The sequence below is a fragment of the Lipophrys pholis genome, assembly GCF_963383615.2.
Source record: "Lipophrys pholis genome assembly, chromosome: 11".
NCBI lineage: Eukaryota > Metazoa > Chordata > Actinopteri > Blenniiformes > Blenniidae > Lipophrys > Lipophrys pholis.
In genome coordinates this window covers 4,055,290-4,067,325 of record NC_137631.1, presented here as the reverse complement: position 1 = coordinate 4,067,325, position 12,036 = coordinate 4,055,290, and the positions used below count along the sequence as shown (strand labels likewise).

Below are 12,036 nucleotides of genomic sequence, written 5' to 3'. Positions count from 1 at the left end.
GCCAGGAATTTGTTCAATTTGGAGAATTTTGAAAGTGAAAAAAGAGAATTTTGGCCAATTTATTTTCTTATATGGCTATTTTAAAAATCCTCAAATTATACTTTAAGTGTTTATTAAAAGTGCCCTAGAAGGGGTTAAGTGTTGCCTTCTATTTTCCACATGGAAGAACCTCAAACAGCTCAGTGAGTTTTCACTTTGGCAAAATGATCACGGCAGTAATGCTGAGTAGACTGGAACCATGGTCTGTGTTCAGTGTGTGTTCAGGAGCGTTTCAGACACTTTTAGAGGTGGAGTTTGCGATGCTGCTGAACATTCATACGACTCTCCGTACTGTAGTTCACCGGTTTGCAAAGCAACAGAACACGACCAGTAACGGCCCACGTCGAACCTCCTTCAAACGGGTCCTCTCTGTGGAGCTCACGGCGTCTTCGTCTGACTTTGCTCCTCTTCGTTCTGCCCCAGCTGGACGGGAGTCGCGTCGACACTCGTGACATGAGCGGCTGGTGACCCGCAGCAAAACAAACCCTTTCAGAACGAGGTTAAAAGAGTTGCTGTAATTCACCTCCACCCTCGAGGTGAACGTTCTGGGTCAGAGTTGGTTCCTCTGGTCGTCGGGATGTCACCTCTGATGGATCTCACACTGATGAAGGTTGGCCCTCCCTTCGTCATCGGCTTGATTGGGATAATATTTGCCGGATTTAAAAGAGACGACAATAAACACAGGAATCCTTTTAATCTCTCGGAAACAAGTTTCTGGAACCTTTAGTACCTGGAACCTTTAGTATAAGTACTTCTGGTCACATTACTTTGAGTTCCTCCTGAATATTTCATTAGAATTTCTTGTCTCCAATCATTTACATCAGTAGATACTCAATTCTACTAGTGTGACCTGTGATCCCAGACAGTGATTCCTGAAGTGTTCCTGATGCCGTGCAGTGATGTCAAGTAGAGAAATACTCAGTTGGTCCTTCAGCCTTTACCCTAATGCTCAACAATTCTCTCAATCTGTTTGAAGTAATATACTTTACAGACCATGTGGTCATCAAAATCTTACTTAAATTCTTTTTTTTTTTTAAATAGTTTGGATACAGTTTTTTGACAAAAACAAATTGTTGGGGGTATTTTCACCCTGCTGGCAGAAGCAGGAACTGCACAAAGAGCTGAATTGGGACTATCAGAGAAGCGTCTCAACACTCCGCTCACATCACCTTGTTACAGACCTACAGACTCATAACAATATATTATTTATTATGTTATACAGTGAAACATCTCGCCTTTCATATGTGATGACTTCTATTCTTATACGAGAGACGTTTTAATGTAGAATCAGTGTGGACCTAAAGTAAGTTTTAATGAGTCACAGTAATACTGTATATATATATATATATATATATATATATATAGCCTGGAGGAGTGTGGGTAGAGGGTTTGATCATACCGGTCTAACCACAGTCCACCATGTTGGTGATGCCATCAGGCCATGCCTACTTTGGTGGAAAGCAAGGCAGCGGGAGGAGGAGGAGGAGGAGGACCAGGACCAGGACCAGGACCAGGACCAGGACCAAACGCTGCCCCCCCCCCACAAACACCCATTCAGTCAGGTGGAAAGAAAGAAAAAAAGGCCCTCCACACCAGCAGACTGATATTTTATAACGGCATGACAAACAGAACCAGGTTGATGTTACAGATGTCACTACCGTGTCGCCGTGTTCGGTCATGGTGTCGTTTCTTAATGTGGAAAAGTTTTGTTTTGTTTTTAAATAAGTTTTGCACAATGAATCGTCTTAAAATATCATTCTGTACTTTTTTGAAGTATTTATTCTGCTGAAATGTTCCTGTATGTTCAGAAACAGTCATTTTGACACATATATTGCAATATATATGTATATATTGCAATATATGTGTGTATATTGCCCTAGTTAGACGGTATCACACTGTGGATACCGGCCCACTGTAAGCCGCCGCACACACCTTCATGATCTGAACCAGCAGATGCAGATCTTCCTTGGATTGTGGCGGCATGAGGCTCAGAGGCTTTCCACAACATCCAAGTTGCTCTGAGCAGCTTTAAATTCCTTAAGAGGTGTGTGTGTGTGTGTGTGTGTGTGTGTGTGTGTGTGTGTGTGTGTGTGTGTGTGTGTGTGTGTGTGTGTGTGTGTGTGTGTGTGTGTGTGTGTGTGTGTGTGTGTGTGTGTGTGTGTGTGTGTGTGTGTGTGTGTGTGTGTGTGTGTGTGTGTGTGTGTGTGTGTGTGTGTGTGTGTGTGTGTGTGCACTAATGCCACCAAATCCTTGCCTCCACACGTAGGGAGCTGTGGTCTGTGTCGTCTTTGTTGCTCTTTAAAGCTCTGCAGACTTGAGTCCTGCTCTCCGGCTCTCCGGCTCTCTGGCTCTCTGGCTCTCCTGCTCTCCTGCTCTCCTGCTCTCCTGCTCTCCGGCTCTCCGGCTCTCCGGCTCTCCTGCTCTCCGGCTCTCCGGCTCTCCTGCTCTCCTGCTCTCTGGCTCTCCTGCTCTCCGGCTCTCCGGCTCTCCGGCTCTCCGGCTCTCCCTCGGGTCACGAGCTGCTGACCTCTCCGTTAATCTGAAAACAAGGATTCGCTGCGCTAAAACAATGAAGGTAACAACTCAGATTTGTCTTTCATGTTGTGTTTTAGTTTGTTCTTGGTGAACGTGTGTGATAGAATGTGTGGAGTGTAAAAGGCACAAATGTAAAGTATTCGTACGCACAGTGAACTGCTGGGTACAAAGTGGTTAAGGTCCTCGCTTTGTGATCAGTCTTTTCAGTCTCATTGGTTCTTTAGTGTTTTAATTCATGTTTTTTGAGTTAATTTCCACAACGGTATCATCTGTAACTACCCGGAGTGAAGCTGTGATTTATTTTTAGGAATGAATAATGTTTAAAGAAGCTGTTAAATCTTCCTGAGGATTTCTATCTGTATTTCTTTAAATCTGTGTTTTTACAGCTAAACTAAGCTTTGATTGGAGCTTTGAGATGTAGAAGTTTCTGTTTGAATTGTGTTCTTAAGGTAAACCATTAAAAAAACGTATTTTCGGATCTTTAAAGGAGGTAAATGTAAATGTTGGATCTACAAAGTGTTATATTATTATTATTATTATAGTGTTGTATTACGATCGGTTGATACTAGACTGAACATTTCAGACCAGGGCATCAATACAGACATTTGAACCTTCACTCATTGATTTGAACACACAGATCTGTTGTAGAGGAAAATTGAAAATGTATTCAGAAACTGTTGTGGATTCAGTTGTTTTTGGTCTTTTTCATTCAGTTGTTGTGCTTCTGGGAGTCTTGACGTATTGCCACCAGGCTTGATGTCACGTTCAAGTAATAATAGAGTTTGAAAACGTTGCTTTTAATGTGGGAACTTCTTTCTCTGGCTCCATATTTCTGCCCAGCCTTACACAGCGCCCATTAAGAGGTAACGCATAGTATAAAATTGTTCACCACCAATTCAGCAAATCATGTTTTTCCCCACTATTTCTGACAGTATCACCAAAGAAAGGAAAAAGTTCCTGGTGCATCAGTTTTTGTTTTTTTCCTAGAATTTTGTCGCTGTGGTTTTCACATCCAGGAGTTTTAAACAGTAAAATTTGATATCAGTTGAACATGTGATATCCTATATTGAATAGCCTGTAAAAGCAGCATCAGAGGACATGACAGCATGAAACCTGACTGACTGTTGAGACTTGAAGCAGCTTGAACTGAGAGCGTCTCAATTTGGTGTAGTTCTTCTGCTAATTCTTGATAAGGACTCACTTGTGTGCCTCATATGCAAGATAAATGCACTTCAGACGGTGTAAGTGTCACTGCATTCATACTTCAATGCATTGTGTTGGCATTTATGTTTGGTTATTCGCTTTAAATTACTGTAAATAATAACTGAACATAATAAAATCACTGGAAATAATTTATGGAAAATTACAATTTCTTAAGTAAACAAATTTACTCATTAATAATTTTAGTAAAGTAATTTATTAATTACCAAAACTTAAAAAAAAACAACATTAAATAATTAATGGTTTTTTTTAAGTTTTGGTAATTAATAAATGACTCCACCAGATGCTGGTGGAGTCGGGGTTGACTCAACCAAGAGCGCACCTCTGGTGGGGGCGTGGCAGTTGCTAAGCAACCAGGTGGTGGTGGCTCCGTAGAAAAACACACAGGTTTCACTGTGGGTTTGAACAGACAGTGCGACTCGGAGTGGCCGGACAGGAGGTATCCGTCACTAAAATGTAGCGGTTTGGTCAGTCGTCAGTAATGTGAGTGCTCGGTGGTCACATGACCACGCGAGTCGGTATGAGGTGTGTGAGCCGCTCACGTTTTACAGATTGGGGGGGGGGGGTAGCTGGTTCCCGCACTCGGAAAAGGAAAATGATTTGGGCTGTGGTCCAACTCGATAAACGAGCGGTGGCGGGCAGGATGGATGAGTGTGCGCGGAGTCGGTGTTGGTACCGAGGAAGTAGAAGAAAAACAGGTGGTGAGGTGACCGCCGCGGTGCAGATTTCTCAGTTCTCACGCAGAAGGTTCACATATGGTAGGTAACAGAGCGAGACTCCGCGGTCTTCTGCTCAAAATCACCCACTCAACTACAACAAACTCAGCTTTAGAGACACTCTAACTCTTTCGGTTCGGTGCTGACGAGGGGTGGCTCGCGTCACTGTGGAGTGGCGGTCAGGTTTGTGGAGGTGTGCACAGCGTCCTGTATTAAAATCCAGTTTTACCATCCCCGGCTTCCGAGCGGGGTCTGGTTTTGAGAGTGGTGAAAGAATCCGGTCCTTTCCGGGGCAGAGGGTCTTCATGGCCAGGCATGCGCAACGATCAGCTGGCTTCTGCTGCTTCCTTGGTGGGTCTCAGAGTTCCCCACGAACAAACACAGTTTCTCACTCGTCCAGTGGGCAAAACTGTGACCTACATTTTTTTTTTAGTTCACACGTGGATTTTTGCGTCTCCTTGTTGGGACTACTGCATGGAGGGGAATTCCGTACCGCTCTGCGTCGCTTGGGAGAACAGGGATTTTCAGGCTTTACACTGTAGTGACGTCACTGATGGGTTTGGTCGGTCCGTGTCTAAGGACCAACCAAAGGACCTCGCTGGTGTCTCCAGTAGCATCCAATTTCCGATCTAGGTATGAAACACAGCTGATTGGTTCTCCCCCTCGGGGCCCCGGCAAATCTGGGATTTGGTCTTTGTTCTGAGAGAAACCTGGTTAATGGACTCTGAATCCTTGAGGTCTCAATTGGAATGAACATTTGGCGCTCAAACCACCAAAGGGTGCCACTCTGAATCAACAGAAAGTTCATATAAGACCAGAGGAGTGTAGATGTGGACTACGATGGTGATAGTAGCAGGTAGTGTGTCACACAGCTGCCTTTAGAGTATTTCCACCATTTTATATTATTTGGTCTGTATCTGAAAACCCTAACAAATATCTCAAATGGAGACGATGATCCTTGAGATGCTGTTTCTGGTCCAGTTAGCTTTGACACTGAATGTGGGACTATTTTCCTGGATGTGTGTGTTTGCTGTGTCTTGATCATCTGATTGCAAGTTCTGTCATGAAGCTCCTCCAGCTTCTCAAATCGTCTTTGCTTGGCTGATAGACCTCACTCTCTTTGTTTCTCCAGTCTACTTCAATGACTGTGACCATTTGGATTCCAAAGTTTTCTAGTGATCTGTAAGTCTCCGGGAAAAATATCATGTATTTATATTCATACCATGCATGCTATTGTAATAAAAATGTGCAGAGCTGCTGGGCAATTCAAATGAGCCTCCATTAGAGTGTTTGTAATGAGGCTATGAGGAAGACCCCGTAAACAGCGAGAATGATCTGGCGGGTCAGAGTTGTTGCACAGGAAACCGTGGTTTAGAGTGTGACTGTGTTTCTAAATGAATTAGATCCTGTGAAAGATGCTCGGCTGCAGCACCCATCAACAGGAAGCTAAACCTGTGCAGAAATGCTGTTGGAGTTTCTTTCTGTCTGCACGCTCACACTCGTGCAAACTGGTTTCAACTGTCAGCGCTGCAGAGGTAGGTTTTGTTTCTGCCCTAATGTTGCATGTCTGATGGTGTTTTCCTCTAAACAGAGACCTCAGTGTCAAAGACATAACGGTAGGTAAAGGTAAAATGTGAGCTAGATTATATCCTAAGGGTTAATCATGGTCTGTTTAGGGTACTAAATCAGCTCAGGGTCGTCTTTAGAGTTTTAGTGCTTGAAAATGCAGCGGTACTGAAACATCATTTCAGGTTATGTTATTGTGCGTCCGTGTAGGACTGTCATGATAGCAAATTTAGCTGGACGATAAATTGTCCCAGAAATTATTGCGATGAACGATAATATTGCTGTTTTTATACCATTTTTCCACTAATATGTTAATAATGGTATAATAATGTAAGTATACCCTTTTAAAGATAAACTATTATTTCTTATGAATATTTAAAATTGGAATTGTATTATGAAAAAATACATCGTAAATATCCAAAATAAATAATCAAAACAATCTCTCTCTCTCTCTCTCTCTCTCTCTCCCTCCTCCTCACTCATGCTGCACTCAGGTATGCCAGGTGCCCCCCCCCCCTCCCCCCCCCACACACACACACACACACACACACAAAGAGTGATTGACAGGCAGTGTTGGGAAAGTTCAGTTTCTACTTGAACTGGTTCAAAGTTCAGTTCACAAATTTTAATATGAACTAGTTCAGTTCATAGTTCTAAATTCATAGTTCCAAAAATGAACTACTTCATAATTCTTTTTTTTTTTTTCAATACATTGCTGCGAGTTTTGGAGTCACGTGATGCACCTGAACGCATCATCCAGTATCAGCAGCATGAAGCTTGTTAACCCTTAAAAAGCCGAGTTGTCCGCTGCAGGGTTCAAAGCATGTAAAAAAAATAAAAAGGTAGCGGCTTGACGTCCAGAAAGTACGGTAACCATACGAAGATGAAGTAATAATGGTGGAGACAGAGTCTGAGGTAGTGCTGTTGTCTTCTACTTGTTTTTGTCGTGATGCTTCCTAAACCTCCCTAAAATCCTAAAAGTAAAATTTGATGGAGTTCTCCAGTGCTGAGTGTCCTGCTGGAGTTTGGAGCTGTTGGACGGTAGAGATCAGCTTTACCATTCTCCTTCTCCCACTGTCCACCTCCACAGAGACGCGAGGGAAACCCAGAGTGAAGCTGACCCGTCTTATCAGTCCTGTTCTGGTAGTAGTTCTGGTCTCGATGCTGTTCCCCTTCATAAAAATATTGCTGAGTCTATAAAACAGGCAGAAAATCATAAGGAGTGTCCCCTGAACCTGAAACAGTCGTCTTAGCAATGAGCCTGCTCTGGTTCTGACCACTGCATAGTACACTGCTGAGATAGGCCCAGTCAACTTTATTGTTCATGTGAGCATCTTGGAATCTGTCTCCCTGTTCATTTACCGAATGACTGATGGTAGTCCACTGTACCATATAGTTATGTCAGATACGCTGTTCCTTTACTCAACTTCAACAGGTAGTTCAGAAGAAAGTTTGGGTGCTGACTTCAGCCAGCTGCCAAAAACAATTCTTGTTTGGCAGGACATTTCATACTCCGAGAAGAAGCTGTCGAACTTGTTGGCCACGGCCCCTCACAGCAGGCTGCGTTTTTACCTTTTCAACAGCACGGCTTATTTCTCATTTCAAATGATTTCAGAAATAAATTTAGCGGAACTGTTTCATTAATAAAAGAGAGAGTTTCTGTCCGGTCCGGTTTTAACCATTTTTAACCGCAGGTTTTAACTGCAGGAGCTGACAGCCCTGAATGATGCGTTCAGGGGCATCACGTAAAGTCTGATCCGTATGATGTGCTACATGCTACATGCTAATGAGCGTCGGGCCTGACACAGTATAAATATGATCGATGCAGTCATTAGCGAGGTGGGACGTGGGTGCGCAGCACACAGAGGTGCGTGAATAGACGCCACGCGACACCCTGTCACAGATTTGTGGCAAAATGTAAAAGTAAACATGAAAAATCTGACTTGTCACACAAGAGTTTGCGATCCACACTGAAGAAACTTCAACAAGCTAATTTGGCCCGGACTGGTAGCACTGCTGGACTAGATGTCTTGGCCAGAGGGAGCTTGCCGAAGAAAAAGTCACTTTTTTTTGGCAAGAGCCTCGAGTGCCGAACATTCTTCTTGTTCTTATGGAGGATGAGTTGGCCTTAGCGGTTACTGGTTGGAACCTACATTTTGCTTGAAGGAGACACTTTGTTGAAACTAATGAGCAAAACCAGCAGTTGATCTTTTGTGTGGAGAATCAACTCATTTCAAAAAGGGGTTATATTTCCGTATTTCCTCCATTTCTATTGGCATGTCATTATTAAGTGCGTGTTCTCACCAGCACTGCTTGGTCCAGCCCGGAGTTTGTTTCAGGGAAGGTCCGCTCCATTTGAGCAGGTGTGAAAGCTCACCCGGACTCTGATCCGGACCAAACAAGTGAACTCTGATCCACTTGAAAGCGTGGGTCTTGGTTCACTTGAAGGACAACGCGTCAGGGACGATCAGCGGGCTTTACCGTTGACGAAGCAAGAGCATGTGATGTAGAGCGCAGTGCATTGTGGGTAGTAAGCAAACAAAGCTAACAGCGAGAATCTGAAGGAGGAGAGGGGAAGGCGCTCATTCATATCTGGTCTGAAGATTTTATATCGCGGTTGCTTATGGCTAACCATTAGCCATATCCGCGTTCGGTTCGGACCAGTCAGTGAGCCTTTCTACCTCATCATGCTTTTCTTCCTCTCAGGTCAGTGTTCGTGTCGGGCGATAGCGCCCTCAAATGAGCAGCTGTTGTAATTGCGTTTGTTCGCTCTCAAACATTTTTGGATCTCTACATTTGTCCTTTGAGTGAGCGCGCTGAAAAGACACAGCACAACATCAGCAAAGGCCAAAGAGACGTTTGCTGTGTGTCTTTATGTTTTTCCTAAACTGACACTGGACCTATTTGGGATTTTCTTTTTTTGTCCGTTCACTTTTCAGTTCTATTCTTGTCCTTTTGGCTGTTTGCTGCTTTTGTTTGCTGGCTAACATTGTGGTTGTCATGATACTTGCATTCATTCTTTAGACTTTGGTTGACTCTTGTACTTTATTTTTTGTGTAGTATTGTATTAGTATTGTGTACTATAATATATCTGCCATTGTTGGTGTTTTGGTCTTGAGCTTGAATTTGGGGAAGTTAAAACACAGTGGTACAAGGAACTGCACAAACTGGCCGTATCATCAGTCACAGTTGCCTCCTCCCTGTTATGGGGACCGAAAAAGTTCTGTTCTCTCACCAGTACGAGAATGTAGTGAATCCCAGCCGACAATGGATAAAGGCGTGGTACATGAAAGGGTGAACACAGAAAAACAAACAGGCACACATTCTCCCTCAGGAGCATTTTACAGTCCGAACTTGGCCTCACGTTGGTGCGCTTTTACAAGAGAGCGCTTCCTTCCAAAGTCCACAATGTGAAGTCCAAAAAGATAGAATCAAATTTCTAATATTCATGCTGTAAGGCCAGAGTGCCTGTCTGATGTAAAGTGGAAGCTTCTTCAATAAACCCGGAGACTCCTTGGAAAAGCAGCGGAAATGACTCTTTGTCAGTCAAGACTTATGAGCAGAACCGCTACTTCCTGTCCAAATACAAAAGAAGCACTTGAAAATATGTGTACTTCCGCTTGTCACATTTACATGAACGTCACCAAATTAAAATCACCTCCCCCGTCACTGCACTTTACACACAGATGGACAAATGCCTTCACTGTACCAATGAATGAATGAATTTCATGAACCAAACCAAACGATTCACAACAACGTCACAGTGGAGGTGAAAACTCATGTCTCAGTCTTTTCCTAGAAATGTGAACCGGCCTCTTTTGAAAATAGCCAGCATGCGGTACATCCAGGTGAGAAGAGCTCAACGGTGGAAAGAGAGGATTCATGTCAACCTGGTGGAAAGATTAGGCACTTAAGCCATGGTTTGGTTCAAACTTTGGTTTTTGACTCATTGGTCCATTCAAGCATCTGCAAAGAACATTTTTAAAACTTTGTGGAAAAAAATGTCTGGATTTTACTGGAAAAGTTAAAGATCAAGCACATTATTTATGTCATATCGTAACTATCCAGGAATCTAAAAAAATAACTGCTGAACCAAGGCTTTCTTGTTCGGTTCAAAACGGCTACGCCCCCTCATTTAACCAGGGCAGTTAAAGAAGAATCACCCACTCCAGTGTCTCCATGAGGAAGGGTGTTGCTGTCCAGCCTGTACCTGCTAAAGTCCTCAAGTTAGGAAACCGTGAGATTACTACCAAACCTGTTTCACCGGTGAGTCTGAGGTGGTACATCTACAGTTTTTAAATCAGGACTTAAAACATTCTTATTTGTACAGGCTTTTGAATAAATAGGTTTTACTTATTTCATTACATTTATCTTAATAAATCTTTTACCTTATTTATTCTACTTTTTATGCGGTTTTGAAAACTTTTATTCTTTCATTTCATTATATTATTTAAAGCTTTCATGTGTTTCTTTTATTAATCTATTTCTTATGTCTTTGTAACGTTTTTTCTGTATTTCTTTAGTTTCTTTGTAAAGCACTGAATTGCCCTGTGTTTGTATGGTGCTCTATAAGTAAATTTGCCTTGCCTTGCCTTGCCTTGCCTTGCCTTGCCTAGAAAACGCTCTCATCAGGCAAACATATATTTTCAGAAGTGACGCTTCTGGCTTCATGACAATGAAACTGGCTTGATTAGCGATGTAAAGCACTTTGGGATCCCTGAATCTGTAGTAAATCACCATATTAATAGAATCCATTCATCATAACTTACAATTTATTCAAATGACAGATGGTCTTTCAACAATGAAGCAACGGCTTCTAAATCTGTGTTGTACAGAGAGTTGAGTTATGGGAGGATTCAGTTTCAATGTGCCAGAACGAAACAAACTGCTTTCAGTGCAAAATATGCAAATGCACTTGTGCTATTCTATGGATTCACGTTGTGATTTTGCGCTGCTTCTTTTCACAGCAGTTGGGTGGCATGATGGGGTCCTTCCGTCGCCCCAGGCCTCGGTTTATGAGTTCTCCGGTTCTGTCTGACCTTGCACGGTTCCATACCAGCATGCCCGGTATGCAGCTCTCCAACACCACAAAGTGGAACAGGTCAGCTTCTGTTATCTTGGTTCATGATCTAGTGTTGATTTTATTTTTTTATTTTTTAACACAAGGTAGATATAAAGTAGTCAACTGGCATCTGTTTGGTATTTTGTCTGTTTGAAATGCACAATATTATAGTAGGATTGTTTGAGGTACTCCTGTTTCTTCTGTCCTCTGAGATCCTTCAGGATTTTCAAATGTCAGAAACGTCTTCCATCTGTCCATTCATTTGTTTTCAGTTCCCACTTTGTCAAACTCAATTATTTTTTTTTACTTTGGGTTAAAAGCACTTTGGAAAGCTTCCCAGCCCATTCCAGCGTTCCACAATCACTCACACACTATTTCACCATTGCCTATGGATTGTGAGAGAAACTGGAATTGGACTCCACAAACACTTCGATGTAAAGTTTCTTGCTATGATACATCACGAGGCGACTTTCCACTTGAACCTTCAGTAGTTTACAAAATCCGAAAAATGCCTTAAAGGAGACATATCATGCTTTTAAATCCTTCCTTTTTACATATAAATCATACAGTTGTGGTCTATATAAAGCGGAACTGCAATGCTTGGGTCTGAATTCCTCATTATTAGAGCTCCACAGGCCCCTTTTCTACCCCTTTTCTGATGTGCTTCTGAGAGCAACTCGTTTTGGGGCGGTCTCTTCAAATGCAAATGAGACACTTCATACCCCGCCTCCTCTCCAGGTTGCAGAGGTGACACTCGGTTCAACGTCACCCTGTTCGGCCATCTTTGTAGTTTGATAGAACAGATACAATTATCTAGCGGCGCAGAAACTTTATATTCACACATTATTTACAAAATGTCAACAACGGAAGATTTGTCCATCCAGCCATACATGTTGG

At 42.7% G+C, this 12,036-nt stretch overlaps 1 protein-coding gene across 3 annotated transcripts in view; it reads left to right on the top strand.

The window, feature by feature from the left end:
- The window catches only part of LOC308117074 (proline-rich protein 5-like), a 28,340-nt gene that overhangs the window by 511 nt on the left and 15,793 nt on the right, over nucleotides 1–12,036 (top strand). For 2 of the 3 annotated variants that reach the window (XM_080475719.1, XM_080475721.1), the window contains exon 2: nucleotides 11,045–11,178. In XM_080475719.1, the coding sequence (XP_080331845.1) occupies nucleotides 11,057–11,178 (122 nt within the window). In that variant the 5' untranslated portion in view covers nucleotides 11,045–11,056. Of the gene's footprint in view, nucleotides 1–5,938; nucleotides 6,047–11,044; nucleotides 11,179–12,036 lie in introns of those variants that run through there. The other variant, XM_080475720.1, reaches the window with a different exon arrangement.